We start from the raw sequence: 22441 nt of genomic DNA, 5'->3' as shown, positions 1-22441 counted from the left end.
TCGAAAGTGTTGTGATGAATAAAGGTGAGAAAAAAAATGACACTAACTGAAACATTTGCACTTAATCTCAATTCTATCTCTACTAGATCTAATACCCCTAGAGGTCGTGGAGGGGGGTGGATGATGTTAAGGTCTTGACAGTTCAAGTTGTGGTGATCGTAAGACACTATCACTGTTGTTGATGGTTCAACCTCACATGTCCATGGCGAGGGTGTAATCTACTCCATATATGTCCACGTCAAAAGTCAAATTTGTTCCATTTTTTTTGGTTAATTTATTGTTTGTTAGCAACATCGTTAAATCTTTTAATTATTTTATAACTTTTTATCCTACTTTATGTGTATTTTAGGATCTGTAGATAAATAAGACAATTGGTTTCGAGCATGCGAATAGTAACTATTTTGCATCTATATGCAACTAAGCTTCACCACTTCATTCCTTTTGCGTCATTTGATTTATCTTTTTAATGTGAATCCTGTCAGTTGTGAAAGCATTATATGTTATATTTTTCACTTAGTTTTGAGTCGAAGTACTAGTTTTTTTAACTGGTTCATTCAAATGTATGAGGACCATGTACAGTCCCAAGTGTCTTTGGTTTTAAATATTTTGTCTTTCATAAATGACTTTAATAGAATGACTTGGGTATTTTTCTTTCAAGAGAAATAAGATGTATTTACTAAGAGTTTTAATGTAATGAAAACCCTTTTTGGAACATTTATTTGCATTTTATCTACTAATAATGGTTTAAAATTTCTTAATGAAAAAACAAATTATTTTATGTTTTGCACGATATTATACATCAAACGAGTTACTTGAGTATTTCTCCTTTAAGAAAAAAACACAAGTATTTTATGTATTTACTAAAATTTTCAATAAAATAAAAACCCAATTTGATCATTTGTTCTACAATTATAATGGTTTGGAATTTCACAATCACAACTTCAAATAATTTTGTATTTTGTACTATATTATACACAAAATTTTATGTGCTGACAACGGGAGGCAAAATGGAGTGGTTGAACACAAATATAAACATCTACTCGAGGTCACATGTACTTTGTTTTTCAAATGAATGTCCATTTGTCGTTTGGGTCATGTTATCTAATTAATTGTATGCCACCTTGTTCATCCATTCCTGTTGTGTTTCTAAAACCTCAGGTATGGACTTCTACTCACAAACAAAAATAGAAAAAAATTGAACGATTTCATAGTAGGAGAACCTTTAGGCACATTACAAACGGGCGTTAACGTAACGGTCACTGCGTGGGGAGAGAAGGGTATAATGGTAATCTCATATAGTCGTACTCTGTCGACTCTGGGACTTCTGGTGGAGGAGGTAGGGAGTCCTTCCCCGACCAGGCAGCTTCAACGAACAGATCAACCCACTGCTTACGTTAACGAAAGAACCCTTGGCGCATTTTAGCGATGTTCGTTTTTCCTGCAGCTAGTCTCCCTTCGTTTCTCTTCTCCTCTTCCCTACTTCTCCTTTCCCCTTATCCTGTCGGAGTTTCTGTTGGCCCCCTTCATCGAATCGCTAGGTTTGTTTACTGTTTTGTTGCAATCTCTTATGGAGCAGAAGCGCCACTCAAATAACGGATTTTCATACTCGAATATTTTCAACCTCGAGGTCAGTCGCATTGGTTTTTGTTAATCTCTATTGGGTCTCGTTTCGTTTTTCCCTTCCCGTGGAACGCCATCGTCTGGTTATGCCTGATTACTTTTAATTTCTGGGTTTTTCTTCAGTGAGTTTGTGTTTGTATTAATTTTTTTTTCTGCACTTCTCCTTTCATGATCATGATTTTTTGTTGTTTTTATCATGAAGGTTCTTATTTTTTCTGTTTGTTTTTTGTTCTTGTATTGTTTGTAGCCTTTGATGAACTTTCAACTTCCACAACGAGATGATGATTTTGGTAATTATGGGAATAGTAGTCAGGATGAGAGCAGAGGTACCCAAGGTAGGCAATTTATTTTTTGTTTCCGTTTCACCTCAGATGTTATTTACTTGTATTTGACTTCTGAGAGGAACTCAAGTAGAGCCCCACTTAGGTTCAGTTCTAAATATTTTGAGCATAATTTGCAGTTTAACAGTATTTGCTATTACTATTATATCAGCTACTGAACAAAATTGCATTCTTCGGCTTTGCTTGAATTACATCCACTTTTTGTCCTGTGGGGCAGATCAGGATAAAATGGCAGGTAATGGGTTTGTTGTGCCATCAGAATTGGGTGTGAGAAAGCGGAAGCGGACTCTCATTGAGGCAGAGGCTGGGTCCAATTCATCTGCTTGGCGAGACCCTGATAGCAATGACGAAGACGAGGAAGATTATGGAGCATACATATCCGAGGAGCGATACCGCTCCATGCTTGGTGAGCACCTTCAGAAGTACCGCAGGGTGAGGTTCAAAGAGTCTTCTTCGTTGGGCCTCACTTCCTCTCGAGGAGGAATGCCTATACCTAAGCGTAGTAATCATAGCTCTAGGAGTCGGAAACTTAGCAATGAGGAGAGGGGTTTGCATGCAGTCGAACCCGCTTCAGACTTTCTTGCTGATATGTCCATTAAGCAGGCTGCTTATTATGAGCCAGACTTCACTTCAGAGTATGCTGGGGTTGATAGCTTTTCTTCACCCTCTTTTGATTCATTTTATCTGGATATCGGAGAGGGTGTCACATATAGAATTCCACCTTCTTATGACAAACTCGTGACAAGTTTGACACTGCCAAGTTTTTCGGATGTTCGGGTAAAGGAGTATTTTCTGAAGGGCACGCTTGATCTGGGATCTCTAGCTGCAATGATGGCTAGTGATAGGAGGTTGGAGTCTCGCAACCGGTCAGGCATGGGGGATCCACAGCCCCAATACTATTCGCTTCAGGCAAGGCTTAAGGCGTTGTCAGCATCTAATTCGGTTCAGAAATTCAGTCTCCAAGTTTGTGATAATGGTTTGGACTCCTCTATTCCTGAGGGAGCTGCTGGTGGGATACAGAGGTCAATTATGTCTGAAGGGGGCACTTTGCAAGTTTACTATGTAAAAGTCTTGGAAAAAGGAGACACATATGAGGTCAGAATGTAGTCCTTCTATTTAGTTTAGAAATGGTGGGAAGTGGATAGCATTTTTGTTGTCATTGTTGGTTAATTATGAGTCTGTTTTGTGTTTGTATTACAGATAATTGAACGCAGATTACCTATGAAACAAGAACTGGAGAAAGATCCTTCAGTGATTGAGAAAGAGGAGATAGAGAAGTTTAGCAAGGTTTGGGTCAATATGATCAGAAAGGACATCCCTAAGCATCATAAGGCATTTGTAAACTTGCACAGGAAGCAGATTAGTGATGCCAAGAGGTCTGCAGAGACTTGCCAAAGAGAGGCATGTATCTCTTTTAGCATTTTCAGCTCTTGTTTCACTGTCTAGATACATACAATTAGAATATATGTGTTGCAAGGCACTGTGTCAGCTGTTACTTTTTTAATCATCTTTGTGGTTTTATCATAGCTTTATATCTTTATCATGACCTAGAAAGTAAGTTGATTTTCTTTGCCAGGTGAAATTGAAGGTGAGCAGGTCTCTCAAACTGATGAGGGGAGCCGCAATTCGTACTAGAAAACTGGCGAGAGACATGCTTGTCTTCTGGAAAAGAGTAGATAAGGAGCAGGTTTGTCACTTTCGTACTTAAGAATATTGGTCAATATAGCCGATTTAGCAGTGTGTGGTATGATATTTTTGTTGTACTTATTTGATCGAGGTTTTTTTTTGTTTTGCTAATGTGTTTGTTCATTATGCATCTTTATTTATATAATTTTTCCCTAATTTTCTTATTAACGCGTAACATATGTCTATACACTGAAATAGTAGAGTAATTTATCTTACCTTGTATTTGCAACACTATTTCAGTTTCAATTCTTCTTCCTTATTTGCACGGGATGTGGCAGTTTTCCATTTCTTCTGTCTGTGAAATGGATATTTGTTTTGTTACTTTTACCTTTTTTTTTGAGGAAGTTTGTTACTTTTTGATTTGAGAGGGGCGTGGCGCTATTCGAACTCGCGACCTGACGTACCTAATGTAAACAGAATACCACTAGACCAAACGGCCTTAGGTAGAAGTTTGTTACTTTTACATTGTTAACAATGCACTATTTGAAACTATGTTGCAGTGGATACACCTCAACTGAGCATGTTTTGGTAATTGTTTCATTAGGGGTTACTGTCTTAGTGACTTCTAAGAAGTGACTCAGATTTTTCCAACAATTTTTTGCTCTACTTGTTGGCTTCCTGTTATGAAAAGCAAATTAAAATAGCTGGTAGATTTATTTCTGGTTTTAGGGTGGCTATTATTATGACATCAAAAGATACTTGCTATTTGTGTTTTGATATTATTTTCAAATTGAAATACCAAATCTAAGTAGTTTGGAAGATTCTTTGTCAAATGGTTTTTGGCTATCTTAGTCTGAACTTGGTCCTCTTGCAGGCAGAAATAAGGAAAAGAGAAGAAAAAGAGGCAGCTGAGGCTCTGAAGCGTGAGGAAGAGCTTCGAGAGGCAAAGAGGCAGCAACAGAGGCTCAATTTTCTATTGTCACAAACAGAACTCTACAGTCATTTCATGCAGAACAAGTCAACATCTGAAAATTTGGCTTTAGCAGATGGAGAAGGTAACGAGGAAGCTCTGTCAGAGATTACACCTGGTGAGGAAGATGATCCAGAGGATGCTGAATTGAAAAGGGAGGCCTTAAGAGCGGCCCAGCAGGCATTTTCGCAGCAGAAGAAGATAACCAGTGCGTTTGATAGTGAGTGCCAGAAGCTAAGGCAGGCAATTGACTCTGAAGCTGAAGCAAATGATAATTCAATTGCTGGTTCCAGTGACATAGACCTGCTTCATCCGTAAGTCCTTCATTCCATTTTGTATAGTTTGATATTGTTTTGTTGTTTTCTTTTTTTCTCAATCAATACAATTCTCATTTCTTAGAAAAAGTTCTATTTAAAAAACTAATAACATTTTATGATGAAGATGGATAAACCATGCAGTCTGCTATAACTTTAGGTCAATGCTCTTGGCATGGGATGGATATGGATCTAGTTTCATAATGTTTTTCCTAGGAGTGACAAGTATCCTGAAAAGATCTAGTTTGGTTATTCTGCCTTGAAGTTTTGGGCCTTATACGTTCTCCTCTCTTTTCAGCTCGACTATGCCAACTAAATCTTCAGTCCAGACACCAGAATCATTTAATGGTTCTCTTAAAGAGTACCAGTTGAAGGGCCTGCAGTGGTTAGTTAATTGTTATGAACAGGTACTTTGTACTTCATATATGTCTTTGTTTTTGACATCAGGAGCTCTTTATTGATGTCAATATTGGATTCCTTATTTTTCAGGGCTTGAATGGTATCCTTGCAGATGAGATGGGTCTGGGAAAGACAATCCAAGCCATGGCATTCTTGGCGCATCTAGCTGAGGTGCTTGATTTGAAGCTAAAATCTGAAGTTTACTATAAACATCCGTTACATTTTCATGTTTGTGTGTGTGCACTCATTCAGTTTGATTTGCTTGAGCAGGAGAAAAATATATGGGGCCCTTTTCTTGTTGTTGCCCCTACATCAGTCTTAAATAATTGGGCTGATGAATTTAATCGGTTCTGCCCTGATTTGAAAACTCTTCCATACTGGGGCGGGCTTCGAGAGAGGATGATACTTAGGAAAAACATAAACCCAAAGCGCCTTTACAGGAGGTAATAGTTGGTTACAGTTTTTAGGGGTTACAAAATGTATTTTCAGTTAAACATTCAAAAAATATAGTATTGTTGGTTAAATTGAAGCATTACAAATAATCCTTTTGCAGGGATTCTGGATTCCACATTCTCATTACTAGCTATCAGCTTTTAGTTTCTGATGAAAAATACTTTCAACGTGTGAAGTGGCAATATATGGTACTGGATGAAGCTCAGGCAATTAAAAGTTCAGCCAGGTATCACACAGCCATTTGAAATTGATGTTTTACCTGCAATTTCCATTGGGTTGGAGTCCTCAAAACATTCTGCATGATCTTCCATGAGTTCAAATATTATTACAGTGAAGCACTTTCATGCACCATATACCCATTTGCTCATCATCTTGGCCTGTTTTTCATTGATTTTTACAGTATAAGGTGGAAAACTTTACTCAGTTTCAACTGTAGAAACCGATTGCTGCTGACAGGGACACCTATACAGAATAACATGGCAGAGTTGTGGGCTCTTCTTCATTTTATAATGCCTACCCTATTTGACAGCCATGAACAGTTCAATGAATGGTTTTCAAAAGGGTACTCTAGAAACCTCTCTATTTTTTTTTTCCTTTCACTTGTTTGAGATTTTTAGAAATTGCCTTCTAACTTCTAACTCATCTATCTTTTGTATGTCATAATCAGCATTGAAAACCATGCGGAACATGGAGGCACTCTAAATGAGCATCAGCTCAATAGATTGGTAAGGACAGTCTCTGGATGCTATTGATTTTTCATCTTGTAGTATGCCATTAACAGGGATAGCTGATGTTTTCTTCCCATCCTTCATATGGGCTCCATCATGCTTCAACCTTTTGCACTTTAAATGTTTGTCTCCCTGCAATCCTCTTCCTTTTTAGTCGTTGAAGGGACTTCTGTATTGTCATAAACCGGGGGGCATGTCTTCTCTTCCTTGGAGATTAGAGCATATATTGCTAGAGATTGATGATCGATGTGTTCATCTTGTATTCTTTTGACAGATCTCATATATTTCAAGGAGTGTTGATCTTTATATCTGTTTTGTATTCTTTCGGTAGTACACTGTTAAATCTGCCTCTAGTGTTTCTGATGCTTAGCCAAAGATGGTGTTTCCTGTCAGGATGTGACTGTGGTTGACCCTGGTTTCTTGATGCTCAAACAAGTTCCCCTTTCACTCTCTTTTGAAAGACAATGTTTTTTTTTTGTTGATGCATCAATATAATGTTTCTTGCATTTCAAGAAAAGGTTTATTTGGCATTTTACTGAAAAATCAGACCTGAAGGGCCTGCCATTACAATGTGCTGACTGGTCTATTTTGGTGACCCTTACTATTGGCACACAGTGTTTCGCTAAGTCATATTAACTTGGAATATGGTTGATTCTGTTACAGCATGCAGTCCTGAAACCTTTTATGTTACGTCGGGTTAAGAAAGATGTGATCCTGGAGATGACTGGTAAAACAGAAGTAACTGTGCATTGCAAATTAAGTTCCAGACAACAAGCTTTCTATCAAGCAATCAAGAACAAAATCTCCCTTACAGAATTGTTTGATGGCAGACGGGGGCATCTTAATGAGAAGAAGCTTCTAAATTTGATGAACATTGTTATTCAGTTAAGAAAGGTATCTAGCTCATTTGTGTTAGATTGTATATATGAAAGGCTTCTTGATCTCATGTGCTACTTGGAGTGTCCTTATTTCCATTAACGCAAATGACTTGATTTTTATACTTTGCCCCCTTTTCAAAGTTATTATTTTTGTTGGGTAGGTGTGCAACCATCCAGAGTTGTTTGAACGTAATGAAGGAACCACTTATCTTTATTTTGGGGATATCCCTAATTCGCTTCTTCCTCCTCCCTTTGGGGAATTGGAGGACATACATTACTCTGGTGGTCAAAATCCTATTGCATATGAGGTAATCCTTAGTATCTTCTTTCTTTGATCATTGGTTATAGTTATTTCTTTTAAAGCATGTTTTATAATGCCCAAGTTTGTTTCAAAAGTGAAAAAAAGGAAAATATGAAGTGGGAGTGAGAGAATAACTTCTTTTAGTTTATTTTTTTTTCTGTTTAATTGTTTTGTTTTTTTTTCCCCATATTCAGGTACCTAAGCTGGTTTATCGAGAAATAATGAGGCATCCCGAAATTCCATGTTCACCCTTTGGTCATAGTATTGGGAGAGAATCGTTTGAAAAACATTTCAACATGTTTTCTCTTGAGAATGTTTATCAATCCATATTCCCTCAAAATACATGCATGAATGACTCTACCTTAATGAGCGGAACATTTGGTTTTACCCGCTTGGCAGATTTGTCTCCAGTAGAGGTTTCTTTTCTGGCTAGTGGTTCTATTTTGGAGAGGCTTCTGTTTTCTGTTTCAAGGTGGGAGCAGCAATTGTTGGGTGATGTGCTGGACATGTTTATGACAACTGAAGGGGATGATAGTGTGAATGACCATATGGATAAGGAGAAGGTGAGATGTGTTGCACGTATGCTACTTTTACCAACTAAATCTGAATCTATGTTGCTCAGAAGGAAACTTGCCACTGGCCTGAGTGAGGCATTAGTCACCTCTCATCAAGATAGGTTTATATCCAACACCAGACTTCTCCATTCAGCTTATGCATTCATCCCACCAGCTCGTGCACCGCCAGTAAGTTCATAGATTTTTTATTTTTCCCATTTTTTGTGGGTTCAGTTTACTTCTTTGAATATCTCTATTTTGGCTCAACCAGTTGAATTGTATTCTTAGAAACTTTTATCATCATTATGTTAGCCATTAAGTCTCAGTTTGACCATGACTGGGAAAAACTTGACTTGTTTTTGTTGAAAAAGAGTGCTTTTTTCTTATAAGGGCCCAAAGGCCTGAGTGCTTCTTAAAAACCTCGTCTGTTTTTTGAGAATAATGAGAAAATTCATTAAGGAGAGAAAGAATTCACTGTAAGTCTAATATTTATCTACATGACCTCAGTGAACATTCAGTTGGATTAATCAGATTGGTTTTGGTTTTTGTGGGGATCCCAGACCTTGTGGGTCCTGATATATATATATATTTTTTTGCTTTATGGTTGTTCCCAGTTCTCAAACTTCTATTTTCTCATTTCTTTTTGGCAGATTAGTGCTCATTGTTCTGATAGAAATTTTGCTTACAAAATGACTGAAGAACTACACCATCCTTGGGTCAAAAGGCTGTTTCTTGGATTTGCTCGCACATCTGAATCCAATGGACCCAGAGTGCCAAGTAAGCCTTATCATTTGATTCAAGAAGTAGACTCTGAGTTGCCTGTTGCACAACCTCTTCTGCAACTGACTTACAAGATTTTTGGGTCCTCGCCGCCTGTGCGAAACTTTGATCCTGCAAAATTGCTTACGGTATTAACTCTAAACTTTCATTATTATCTTTGGGGTTGATGTTGTAGTGAATATGTTCTCATGTATGAGGCAGTTCCAAATGTAATTAAGGAGCAAGAGATGGGGCATGAAATATAAAAAAAGAGGTGGTTGAACATGAACAATTTGAAGAACTTGAAGAAGAATTTGAGAAGATGAGCTTTCAAAAAGTAACCAATAAGATCTTATGGTATTGCCGAGACGGCATCTTCTCAATCATAAAATATATAGATATTTTATCTTTATATTAGGCTAATATGTGCAGGAGTTAATATCCTGCACAAAAGGATATTTTGGTTATTTGTCTTTTGTTGGCAGGGTTTTTTATGTGTTTATTTCTGTTTTTAAGTTCTCAGCTCATAAATGCATTAGTTATTTAGTTAAAAGGGGGGACATCTTCATAATTTTAAGAGGAAACTTAAATGATAGGCAAAGGTGACATTTTGTATGGGCTAGGAGATTGTTGGGTTTAATATTAAATCTTAAATCTCTCCCACACTAGTTAAGACTTTGGAATGAAAGTTGCAGCCTTTTCCTCTCCAATCTCAATTCCTTTTTGAATTTAGGTTGGATTATTGAAACCTACAAAATTACAATAATTCTCTCTAGGTCAAACTTCAGTTCAAGTGCAAACTTGTTGGATTTCTGTTTTCCCTACACATTTGTTGTGCAAACTTTGTCTTTAGGGTGTGTTTTCATTCCAAGTTGGCAGTAGTTTGGTACGGGAGTTAGAGTTGGTTGATTTTCATGGCATTAGGGTGTGGAAAGACTCTCAAAGAATCCAATACTGTAATGAAGCAATCTAACCCTTCATTAGGAAGTTTAGAAACCTTGGACAACAAGGTAAGTCTTATAAATGAGTTTCAGGACGTCAAAGAGGAGATAAGGAGGATATTTCTATCAATTTCAATTATTCTTGGAGAAGATGCAAAACGTAAGGTTTCAATGGCCATAAACTAGTTAAGCCCTCATCATTGGGAAGAAGAGTCTTGGACTGCAAACAGGTTGGCATACAAGACAATTGACAAAATTCCAATGAGAAATCAAAATAATGGATTGAAGTTTGAGAAACCAGAATTGATGGGAAACATGCAACCAGAGCTGTTTGTAGATTGGCTAAGCACTGTAGTTAAAGTATTGGAGTTCAAAAAGGTTGTCATACGATATATTAAAATACAAGGACCTGAGACATGGATGATGTTGGATTTTGCTTTATTGTTGTTATGAAAGAAATCCAAACTCCATAGATAAAATTTCAAATGAAGTTAGAGAACTGCTAGAAGAGTTTAGGGATGTCTCTTCTGATGATTTACTGCATGTTTACCATCTCTTAGGGACATAAAACAGTAAATTGAATTTGTCAAAGGGGCTGCTTTACCAAACAGGCCACATTATCACATGAGTCAAAAAGAACAAGAGTTGTAGAGGAGTTATTACTGAAAGGGTATATCTGGCCTAGCCTCAGTTCTCATTCAGTACCAAGTTTATTGGTTCCAGATAAAGAGATGGTACTCGGAGAATGTGCATTGATAGTTGAGTTACTAATAAGATCACTATGAATTATAGATTTCCCGTTCACGCCTTGATGACATGTTGGATCTACTATATGGGGCACTGCTATTTTCTAAGAATACATCTAAAAAGTAGATACCATCTGATAAGGATCAAACTAGGGGATGAATGGAAGATGACATTTAAAATAAAGGAATATTTATATTTTGATGATATTTTGGTTTTTGGTGCTACTACTGGAGAGTACTTGCGACTCCTTTGGGAGTTGTGTATTGTTTCGTTGAGGGAGAAATATTTTGGAAACCTCAAGAAATGCAGTTTCATAACCCCAAAGGTATGGGTTATGAAGTATCTAGAAAAGGAGTTGGAGTTGATGATAGCAGGGTTCAAGCTACTACAAAGTGGTCTATACCGAAATCTATAATGTAATTTGAAGTTCCATGGCCTTGCTTCCTTCAATTATTGGTTCATCAAAGATGTAGTACCACCATGGCACCACTAATTGATTGTTTGAAGGCAAAAGACAAGTTCTCATGGACTCTACAGGTCAACATACATTCAAAACAATCCAGGCAAAGTCGATGATTGCATTTAGGGGTGGCACCAAGCCAAACCGGCTCTCAAACCGTTCAAGCTCGGCTCGAGTTCAAACTTGAAGTCAGACTCATTAAGTAGAACAAGCCAAACTTGAGATTTTCTAAGCTCAACTTGTTAGCTCATGAGCCGACTCGTTAGCATAAATTTTTTAAGAAAATACCCTTTACTCTAATTGCTTTCTTCAATTCTCTCTTTAGTTGGTTGATAGTTGCTCTTATTTACCTCAAACCTCAAAGTTGATCGATCGTTCGGCCCTTTTGGGTCCCTTAACATCTAATGATGTTGTTTGCCAATGGAAAAAACACTATTGATGGAGGTGTTTGCTCTTTCTTTTAGGTTTATTAAGCTGATTATTATACATTTGTATGTTCCATTGCAAAGTATTGGACTCCTCTGTGATAACTTGCTGTTCAATGATACAAAGTTCATCACAATATTCTCTTTATTTATTTTTGTAGTTTTAAATGTAGGTTGGAGCTTGAATCCGGCTCAAGCTCGAGCTCGAGCTCAAACTCGGTTAAATTTTTTGGGTTCGAGATCGATTCCAGTTTTAGGCTCAAGGCTGAGCTCGAACTCGAGTTCAAAGTATTCAGATCAGGCCAAACTCGAACATTGGCTCGACTCGATGCCACCCTAATTGCATTGACACTTCTGCTCCCTTACTTTGATCCTCTTTTTGAACTTCAACGTGATCCTTCAAAGTTAGGAATAGGTGCTGTTCTCACACAGCTCAAGAAGCCCATAGCGGTGCGAAACTTAGTGGACCTCAGTTGAATTACAACTTTTACGAATTAGAGTTGTTGTCTACAGTGAAAACCTTGAAGCATTGGCGGCACTATTTGGTACAAAATGAGTATGTCTTTTATTCTGTTCATGAGACTCTCAAGCATTTAAAGTCTCAAGAAATACTAAGTGCTAGACATGCTAATGAGTAAATTATTTTCAAAAATTCACTTTTATACTTAAAGAACAAGGCAGGGGAACACAAGTGGCAGATGCTCTTAGTAGGAAGGCTGCATTAGTATCCTTGTCACAACTGAAGGTTTTTATTTGAACCCTTCAAGAACGTGTATGTGGATGATTCAAAATTTTCTTCTGCATATCTTGCTGTTTTGAATGGTTTAAAAGAAGGAGACCTGATATATGATGGGTGTCTTTTTAGAGGCAATCGTTTGTGTTCGTAATTGTTCTTGGAGATTATTAAACTTACAAGAATTTCATGGAGAAGGACATTTGACAGGGATAAAACTTATCAATGGATTGTTGACTGATATTACTGACTAATATCATTGTCTCCACCATTTCTTGTACTTGTTCTCATGTACTTAGATCAGCCAATTTGGATGCTGATTTGTGTGCTAATTAGCACCCCTGCCCCCTCTCCCTTTCAATCTCTTGTTGTTAGGGGAGGGGTCTCCTTTAATGTATCATCTTTTTCTTTGAAATAAAATTATCAATATTTAAAAAAAAAGAAGCTTAAGAGGGATGCAGAAAGGAATGTTAGCAGTTACCACATATGCCCCCAAACTTGTTGTGAAACTTCTAATGCTGGTCTCTATTTGCCATTGCCAATACCTTCTAAGCCTTCGCAGATTTAAATATGAATTTCATGTTTGGACTACTAAGAACTGCTAGAGGACATGAAAGTATTATGGTAATAGTTCATAGGTTTTCTAAGTACATTTTTTTGAATTGGGCCTTTGGCTCAATGGTCACGTGGAGTTTCTTGTGTGAGATATTGGGCTCAAGTCTCACCAAGGGTAAAGGAGTGTGGGTGTGTAATTAACTTTAAAAAAAAGGCACATTTAATACCATGTAAGAAAACTCATGATTATTCCAATGTTGCAGAATTGGTGTTGAGAGAAGCAGTTCCTTTACATGGTGTTCTAGAATCAATTATTAGTGACAAAGATAGTAAGTTTGTTGGTCAGTTTTTGGAAATACTTTTGGACAAAGTTGAACATAAAGTTAAAATTCAGTGGTGCCTACCATTCCCAAGCAGATGGCCAGACTGAAGTGAGCTGAGAAGTGAGTAAAATCTTAAGAAGTTAATTGTTAAAATCGACAAACAATGGGGAAACTGTATTACCACTTGCTGAGTAATATCATAACAAAAGCAAAACTCACTGCTTACAATTAAGCCCATGTTAGGTTGTTTTTGTGCATAACCCAGCTGGTCCTCTTAAATTAACCGAGCTTTCTATTTCAGCAAGTTGGGTTCATAAAGTGGATGAGATGGTGAGTAGAATGAAGGTCTTTTATGAAGAGATGAAATGTTGGTTGCAATATGCAAATAAGGTTAACAAAGAAAATCAAATAAACGCAAAAGACAGGTGTTGTTTGAAGTCCCTTCTCCTGACTGGTTTCCTGCTGATGGTCCTAGAAAGCTATTGCATGGGAAGTTTGTATCATGTGGGATTCTTGAAAAAATTAATGATAATGCATATCGTGCACGTTTGCCCCTTGATATAAAGTCTTCTGATATCTTTTAATGTCAAGCACTTATATCCCTATCATGGGTGAAATCATGTTATTGATATTCCGAACTTAAGGATCTTCTCAACAATGGGAGTTTGATGCAGCCCCTAATGTAATTAAGGGCAAGAGATGGGACATGAAATGTCAAAAGAAAAAGTGGTGGAACTTGAACAGTTTGAAGGCTTTGAAGAAGAATCTGAGAATATGAGCTTTTAAAAAGTAAAGCCAATTGGATCGTGTTTGTATTGCTGAGAAGATGACTTCTCAAACATAGAATATAAATAGATATTTTATCTAAATATTGGGCCAATAAGTGGAAGGAGTAAATCCCCTGCACAAAAGGGTATTTTTGTTATTTGTCTTTGGCCAGGGTTATTTATGTCTTTGTTGCTTTTTAAGTTCTAGGTGATAAATGCATTAGTTATTAACTTAAAAGGGGCATCTTTGTAATTATAAGGGAGAAACTTAAGTGGTGGGAAAAAGTGATATTTAATAAGGGAATAGGAGGTAGTTGGGTTTAATATTCTAATCTTAAACCTCTCCCACACTTAAATTACGAATTTGAAATAAAAGTTGCAGTCTTTTCCTCTCCAATCTCTCTCTCTCTCTCTCTCTTTGGAGTTTTGGTTAGATTAATAAAACCTAGGATAGAATTACAACAATTCTTTCCATGTCAGAGACTAGTTGAAGTGCAAACTTGTTGGATTTTTGTTTTCTCTAATGATCTTTAGTGCAACTTTGGTCTTTAGAATGTGTTTTAATTTTACGTTTGCATCAATGTTGAGCAGCTTGGCAACGGATTAAAGCTTTGCATATTGAATAGCTTAGGATCAAAATTTTCTCTTGATGCTCCTTGTGCTTTTTGTATGCTGTATTACGATTCCACTTTTATCTTATGGTTTGGTGCCTCTGATGTTGTAATCTGAGAGACTATAATTGTCTTTATGTAGGACTCTGGTAAGCTTCAGACTCTGGATATTTTACTGAAGAGATTACGAGCTGAAAATCACCGTGTGCTCTTATTTGCACAAATGACAAAAATGCTGAATATTCTTGAGGTAAATTCCATTCTTTTCCATACCTAATGAACATATTGTTTCTTCTCTGTACGTCTCTGTCTCAAGGCAGATATATCATTGTGAAGAAGGGGAATCAGGAGAATCATGCATGTACCAACTCTCTCTTCAAATCTACCTTCTCTTGTCTTGACATGAAGGTGTTGGTCATTTTGCAGGATTATATGAACTATAGAAAGTACAGGTATTTACGACTTGATGGGTCATCGACCATCATGGATCGGCATGACATGGTCAGAGAGTTCCAGTGCCGGTGAGCATGTGTTACTCTGCTATAATGAAAAATTCCATTTAGTCTTCAATCATAATATTTTTTATTTTTTATTTTAATTTCACTGTTATTTATTTATGCACTATCGTCTACTTGTTATTGCAGGAGTGACATTTTTGTCTTTTTGTTAAGCACAAGAGCGGGAGGGCTGGGTATCAACTTGACAGCTGCTGACACTGTTATATTTTATGAAAGTGATTGGAATCCTACCTTAGATCTGCAGGCTATGGACAGAGCTCATCGACTAGGCCAGACCAAAGAGGTTTGTAGATCAACTGCTTTACTAGCTAAAATCTGAAGAACTTTCAGTCTTCCATGTAATTCTTCGTTGGTTTATTTTTTATTGGTTTTATAGGTCACTGTATACAGATTGATCTGCAAGGAGACAGTTGAGGAGAAGATTCTGCAAAGAGCAAGTCAAAAAAATACTGTGCAACAGCTGGTAATGACAGGTGGCCATGTTCAAGGAGAGTATATGCCAGCTGAAGATGTGGTTTCTCTACTTCTTGATGATACACAGCTGGAGCAGAAACTTAGAGAAGCCCCATTGCATCAGGTATGTTCTTTGAGGAGTTTCTAATTCTTGTGCATTCTAAATTAAGTTGTTTTTTGGAAAGGGTTGTGAATCAATTTGTTTTAGCTAAAAATTGCTGTTTAAGCCAGATTTATAGTAAATAAAAAAACAAAGAGCCAAGTCTTGACCATTTTAATTTTATTTCCATATTTTGTACCTGATATGGAGCATCTTTCTAGTGTAGTTTGTCCCCATAATACTTGGTCCAAAACATGATGAAAATTCCATTTGACTACTGCTGAAGAAAGGAAATGTCAGCATTTTTATTTTTAGCTAACATGTATATATTTTTAAGGATTTCTTAATTTTTTGTCTTAAACTTTAGAGATTTTCATGATATCCAATGGTGTCCTTTCCTTGCCATTTGCTTGGGGCCCACTTTAAGCTTGTATCTTTTTCTTTGATTATAAGACTTCTTAACTTTTAGGGATTTCTTAACTTTTTGTCTTAAACTTTTGAGATTTTCATGATATCCAATGGTGTCCTTGCCATTTGCTTGGGGCCCACTTTAAACTTGTATCTTTTTATCTGATTATAAGACTTCTTCATTTCAAAAGAAAAAAAAAAAGAAAAGCTATTGCGTTTTATGGTATTCCAGAAGAAGTTCTATTTAACTTTATAAGATTAAACAGAAATAGAAGAATGTTATTACAGCCTATATATTAGATTTATGTAAAACAGAGCAGATGAATGAAACTGCAAGTTGGTACTCAAATTGAGGTGGTTTTATTGACCAAATTTACTTGACTGTCAATGTGCTAAATTTCTTTACAGGGTTCAATATGGTTCTCTCTCTCTTTTAGGTTTAGCTTTGTTGGGTTGTGCCTGATTCGATCCCAAAATGATTAGCCACTTGAGAGGCCTATTGCTCAACCTTATAATTTTTTTTTTGAAAAAGATGTATATATATAAACAAGAAAAAACATAAATTACAAAGAGGTGAGCATATCCCTGACAACCAGCGATTGTAGGGTAGCTCTGTGTTTAGCAAGTGCATCAGCTACCGAATTTGCAGATCTCGGAATGTGAGACTAAATACAAGATAAAAATGAACAAATTTCAATAATCTCCCAAAAAATATCCCAATGGTGCCACGGGGGAGGGGATGCACGCTCACACCATCCAATGACCACCTTCGAGTTGGGGGAGGGGACTGTGCACTTATCTCTGAAAAACGCGGAGCCCGTTGAGGAGACCATAAAGCTCCGTAGACGTAGAGTCGGTGATTCCTAAAGGGCCGGCATATGAGTAAAGCTGGTTGCCTAAGTGATCCGAGATAACCCCGCCGAATCCAGAGAGCTCGGGATTACCAAGAGAAGAACCGTCAAAGTTCAACTTAAGGTAACCAGGATCAGGAGGGGTCCATTCCTGCAATGTGGGACTTTTTCTAAATTAAACCATTGCTCAACCTTATAATTAAACCATTTTTCTTAACTCCTCTCAATGTGGGACTTTTTCCATCTCAACACTCCCTCTGACTTTTGAGCTTACACAAAGAGTGTTTGCGGTGTCTCCACAATACACAAAAAATCCAGCTCATCTCATGGTGCTCATACAACACAAATAACCTAGGGAGCACAGAGTGGGCTTCGGCCCACACAACCTGTTTTGATACCATGAGAAAAGGTGTAAAATAAGAGAAAAAATAAGAGAGAAAAGGAGAAGAGAGAGAGTAAGAGAAAACCCTTAGATAGGTTACTTTCTTGCTCACACAAAGCTTCAAGAGATATCCACATTTCCTTAGTTGTTTCCGCAATTCATAGTCTGACTCAACTTAGAGTCCACACCAATGAGTAATTAGGTCATGACCTAGTTGTCCTCTGCTTCCCAATCATTTGTAGTAGGGTTAGGGGGATCATCTCTAATATTTTTTTATTTTCATTTAGCCTTAAGATAAATTCGTATCAAATAATTCTTAACTTCTCTATAGTGATCATAATAGTATCTTTCCCTTCTGAACGGCCAAACACTCTTGTGGGAGTAATTATCTCACCAGAATAAATCGTAGATGATACAAAATAATTAACATAATCAAGATGTATAACAAACATCTTGATGCCTATGCAAGCAGTGTGGTCTCACTTCAACAATTAGGTTTTTAAACAGGTACTTTGAAATTTAATCACTAACAAGCAACTCACCTCGAATAAGATCAACTTCAACCCTAAAAAAATGAAAATCTCCAAAAAAGGCTGACGTCACTTTTCCCGTAGATGACACATGCATCAGACACACAGTTAGAACCCTGAGCACACTTCAATTGGAAAAAACCCAATGCACAACCCTCTTGGGCACTAATTAAGCATGAGACTACTCAATTGGCAGTACAAGCCATCATCTCTAGGATTATGACGCAGAAATAAACAAGAAAAATCGAACTTTGACTTCGGATCAACAATAAATCCTAAAATTCTGGAGAGTAAAGGTGTTAGAGAAGAAGAGAAAGAGTGTTATACAGGCTTTGAATAAAGACTTTATTGTTTGATACTACTATTAGGTTGAGCTTTGTTCCATCCCAAAATGACTAACCACATAATAGGCTTATTGTTAAATCTTATAATTAAATCGTTTTTCTTAACACTTCTCAATGTGTCACTGAAAACTTTCCCTCGCGTCTAAGCTTACACATAATAGATCTGCGACGTGTCCACAACACATAAACTATCTATCTCTCACCCTGTGGAGCTCACACAACACAAATAACTTGGGAAGCACACACTGTGTGTCAGCCCACATACACAACTTGCTTTGATATTACTGTTGGGTTGAGTCCGTTTCCATCCCAAAATGACTTGGACTTAGGAGACTAATTGTTCAATTTATAATTAAATCATTTTTCTTAACACTTTTGAATGTTGGACAAATTTCCACTCAACAAGCTGTACTACACATTGGCTGATAACTGCATTTGTACATGAATCAAAACTGCATGAGAGCATGCTCAGACTGGTTTTAACTTTTTCTTTTCATTTCATCTAATGGTTAAGAACATCCCTCACGACTGGAAAAGAAAAATGAAAATTCTTGATCTTCTAGATTTTTCATAGTAGAAATTCTATGGTTAGGAACGAAAATCATAACTTCAACCTTCTTAGTATGTTTGAAATAAGCAGGTTAATGATGTCGGTGTTTGCAAAGTTTATGCAGGCTGTTGAACAAACCCAGCTCTCCTTTTACTGGGCTTGGGACTGGCAAATTAGTTACTACACTTCACAGATTGAACTTGACCTGAAGAGAATCTCTGTTATTCCTTTTTACAGGCTAAGTATCGGCAGAAGAAAAAGCGTGTTACGAAGGGCATTCGGATAGATGCCGAAGGGGATGCAACATTGGAGGACATTTCTGCCCTTGAATCACAGCCTGCAGGGAATGAACTTAGCAATGAGCTTGAGAATGTTAAATCCTCTAATAAAAAGGTATAGTTCTTTTTCTTTTCATATTCAAGAATGCCAAGAAAGGAATTAAATAGAAAGTTGTAGATAATAGTTGATTTTTATCCAGATAATGGCTTTCAATTGATTTGAGACAAGTGAGCCCGTTTAACCAGTAATGACATTGTTATAATTTCTTCCTTTTAACCAGTAATAATAAGCATGCAGTTTCCTTATATCAAGGGCAAAGTAGTTTGCAGGTGGTACAGGTGATAAATTTTTTACCATACAGATACATTAATTAAAAGAGTAGGTTATAGAAACAGGTGATTTGGCCAATCCTCCCTTCCTACCAGTGACCTGCCAATTTATTGTTCAAGTACAATTGGGTGTGGGCCATGTTGATCATAATTGTCCCCAGAATTAATTGTTATTCCAACTATTCCATGGTTGTGTACATTATTCTTTTTACTTCATTTTGATTATGCCATGTGCCCGGTGTATTCTATGGATGGCCTTTTTACGTTTTTCTGACAACTGTTTTAGTTTTCACTCCATAGTCTGAACAATTTGTTCAAGGGGTCATATTCAAATAGTTATAGTCTATTAATCATGGTCTGGAGCTATATGGTGTTTTAGAAGTCTTAATATAGTGATGTCTCCTGGATTTTCCTATGAATTTACGTGCATGCAGTAACTTCGTGCTTTGTAACTGAACAACACAAAGAGCTTGTGAATCCCAATTTAGCTTTAAAATGTGGAGACCATCTAAGTGCTACTCCCTTAAGTATTCTTAAAATTCTGGAACAGAGGCATTTTTTGCTTATTCAATTTCATGAATTATGGATGTTTCTATTTCTAGCATGTTACAAGTAGGCTACTAGTGCACTTAAGACAGATCCTTTGAAATGAAGGTAGAACAGTTTCTGCATCCTCTCATGGGAATGAATCATCAGTTTGTTCCCTTATGCTATCTCTATCTTCGCCATGTTGCCTTGTGATGCCTCTGATATGACGTTTGTGCAGATAAAAGCAAATCCAGACACACATATGCTTCCAAAACCACAAAAAGCCTCCAAAGGTTCCAAGAATGTGGTTGCCTTTTCTGCAACAAAGGACCTGAATTTGCTAGACTATGAGGGGAATGAAGATCCACAACAGAAATCCAAGAGACCAAAGAGGATGAAGAAAAACATGAAAGAGAATCTTGATACCGCATTTGATGCCACTTTGGTGGTGGCTCCCGGCCCTGCTGCTGAGTACCCACATCAAAATAGTAATTTCTCTGCCCTTGAAACTCCATCTGGCAGCCTCTCACCAGCCAGTCAATAAAGGAGACGGCTATAACTAATTAGCACAAAGAACGGCACAATGTTTTTCTCTCATCTTCGACAAAGAAGATCAGTATGGTGCTGCAGCACAGTAAGCCAGTTGATCATGATCTAGCAGTTGGAAGTGGAAAGAGCTTTACTATAGGCTCCATATTATTCATGGACTATAAAGAATAGTTCACCGAAATGGACTACTAAGTAACAGGTTTGTACAGCTCCATTTTGACAGTTTTTGTTTGGAGATGGGAGTCATCGCTTTACTATGGGGTCCATATTATTCATGGACTATAAAGAACAGTTCACAGAAATGAACTATTAAGAGCCGAAGTAACAGGCTTTTACAGCTCCAGTATAACAGGCTTGGTTGTAGATGGGAGTAATCGGTTTTAGTTATTCGGATGTAGATGGGAGTCACCAGTTTAATATCACATCTCAATGACCAATATAAATCTCTGGTAATATGTAAAATCTCTCTGTTCTTCAAATATAGGTGAGTAATTCAGAGGAAGGCAAAGCTAGGAGATGTGTGGAAGTTTTGAATGTAACATGCTGAATGTTATATGGAAAAAATTAAAGCAGATCTTTTTGTACTATATGTGAACTTTACAGTTCTTTCAAAATATTAATTTGAATACTTCATTTATCATTTTGCTGCTGATTGAATCAATCCTTCATCAAACAAAAGCACCAAGTGGCTTTTGAAGCAAGATCATGTAGTTGCAGTTAGGAATTAGACACCCTAATTCAATACTATCAAAAACAATAAGAATCACAGAAGAAGAAACAATATTTATATGAGTTTGTTTCAAAGTGAGACTACGTCTTGTCTTCCTGTTGTTGCAATTATTCATTATGATGAAAATATTTACAAGAGAAAATCGTACACATTATTCTCTCTATGCTTTTATTAACAAAATATAAGGATTTGGGAAAAAGAAAACTCAGAAAATATAATTTTTTGATGTTCATGTTAACTAATTGTCTCTGGATAATATTAGATGAATTTCGTACTTTCAAAGACACTAGAAGAGATGTACTAAGTGGAACCTATCTTTAAAGCTTTACTTTTTACACCCTTTTGTTACATTTCTAAATATTAGTAGTTTTAAGGTTTATTTGAAGAGTTGTACTCAACCATCTTTTAAGCATTATTTGAAGAATAGAAGATAGTTTTAAGGTTTAAAAATTTGCTAATAATTATTTGTCTTTCAAATCGTCCACTGCTGAACTCTCATCTATCTCTTAATGTTTGTTACCACAAATGTTGGATAAACTCCATTACAAGTAGAGATGGCAACAAAGGGGGTTTGGGAATTCCATTTTTCAACCTTATCTCTACCTTTAAGAGATAAGTTTTCAAATAAAATTAAAGGAAATTTGAAAGTTAAACAAATTTAAGAATATACAATTGAGAATATTGTTGTTTTCAGGATTTCATGGTGACTAGGTTAAGTTGAAGTAATGAAAAAGGAGAAGAAACGAAGTAGAAGAGAGAAGAGAGAGGGAGAGAGAGGAAAGGGGGACGACTAGCTTGAGAGAGGAATGGACGTTGGGGAACAAGAGGATTAGGGTTATCAGAGCATAGCCCTAATCCTCCCCCTTCAACTTTATTTATATGTGTAAAAGAATATCAATTACCCTTGCCTTTACCCTAAATAGGGTGGAATAAAGGCAAGAAATTAATAACTTTTACACTATCTTCTAACACTCTCCCTCAAGTTGGTAGTAAGAAAATGACATAAAGACTCAACTTGGTGCATATAGTGGTCCAAGTCTTTGACATAACGGGCTTTGTGAGAATATCAATAACTTGTCTTTGAGATGAAACATGTTTAAGACATATAATGTCAGCTTATAATTTTTCTCGTATAAAGTGACAACTAACTTGATATGTAGAGTACAAGTAACTTTGACCCTCCCAACAACCCCTTTCGCCCTACATATCAACTAACTCTACACAGATATGTTGACGTGCAAAAGAAAGATCTTCTCTAAGTGGATGCTCTTGCCCTTGTAGTGTCTCATTGGCATTTTAAATCTGCATATCGTATAACATATATTAGCTGGTGAACTAACTCATAAAATGTGCTTGTGAACTTTACAACAGAGTTATTCTTCTGA

General features: G+C 36.8%; 1 protein-coding gene across 2 annotated transcripts; it reads left to right on the top strand.

The window, feature by feature from the left end:
- The first annotated feature begins 1351 nt into the window (after positions 1-1351).
- Positions 1352-20952, top strand: LOC137959012 (chromatin-remodeling ATPase INO80-like). Of its 2 annotated transcripts, XM_068806267.1 has the most exons (22): positions 1352-1627; positions 1868-1955; positions 2179-3056; positions 3162-3362; positions 3538-3648; positions 4462-4871; positions 5170-5278; positions 5361-5441; positions 5541-5713; positions 5824-5949; positions 6124-6285; positions 6391-6448; positions 7115-7345; positions 7491-7637; positions 7825-8373; positions 8835-9092; positions 14648-14755; positions 14932-15026; positions 15150-15306; positions 15400-15600; positions 18879-19034; positions 20016-20952. In XM_068806267.1, exons 1-22 carry the CDS (start codon positions 1568-1570, stop codon positions 20319-20321), a joined length of 4665 nt encoding a protein of 1554 aa, XP_068662368.1. In that variant the 5' UTR covers positions 1352-1567; the 3' UTR covers positions 20322-20952. The 2 variants fall into 2 exon arrangements, with proteins under 2 accessions (XP_068662368.1, XP_068662369.1); XM_068806268.1 differs by lacking the exons at positions 18879-19034; positions 20016-20952 and having other exon boundaries at positions 15414-15532.
- Positions 20953-22441: the final 1489 nt, after the last annotated feature.

Source organism: Aristolochia californica, unplaced genomic scaffold (genome assembly GCF_029961685.1).
Source record: "Aristolochia californica isolate CCGP_79_NKW_82.1479 unplaced genomic scaffold, dmAriCali1.0.hap1 SCAF_3, whole genome shotgun sequence".
In the NCBI taxonomy this organism is placed as follows: domain Eukaryota; kingdom Viridiplantae; phylum Streptophyta; class Magnoliopsida; order Piperales; family Aristolochiaceae; genus Aristolochia; species Aristolochia californica.
The sequence above is the reverse complement of the archived record's forward strand: the minus strand, read 5'-3'. Positions and strand labels throughout refer to the sequence as shown.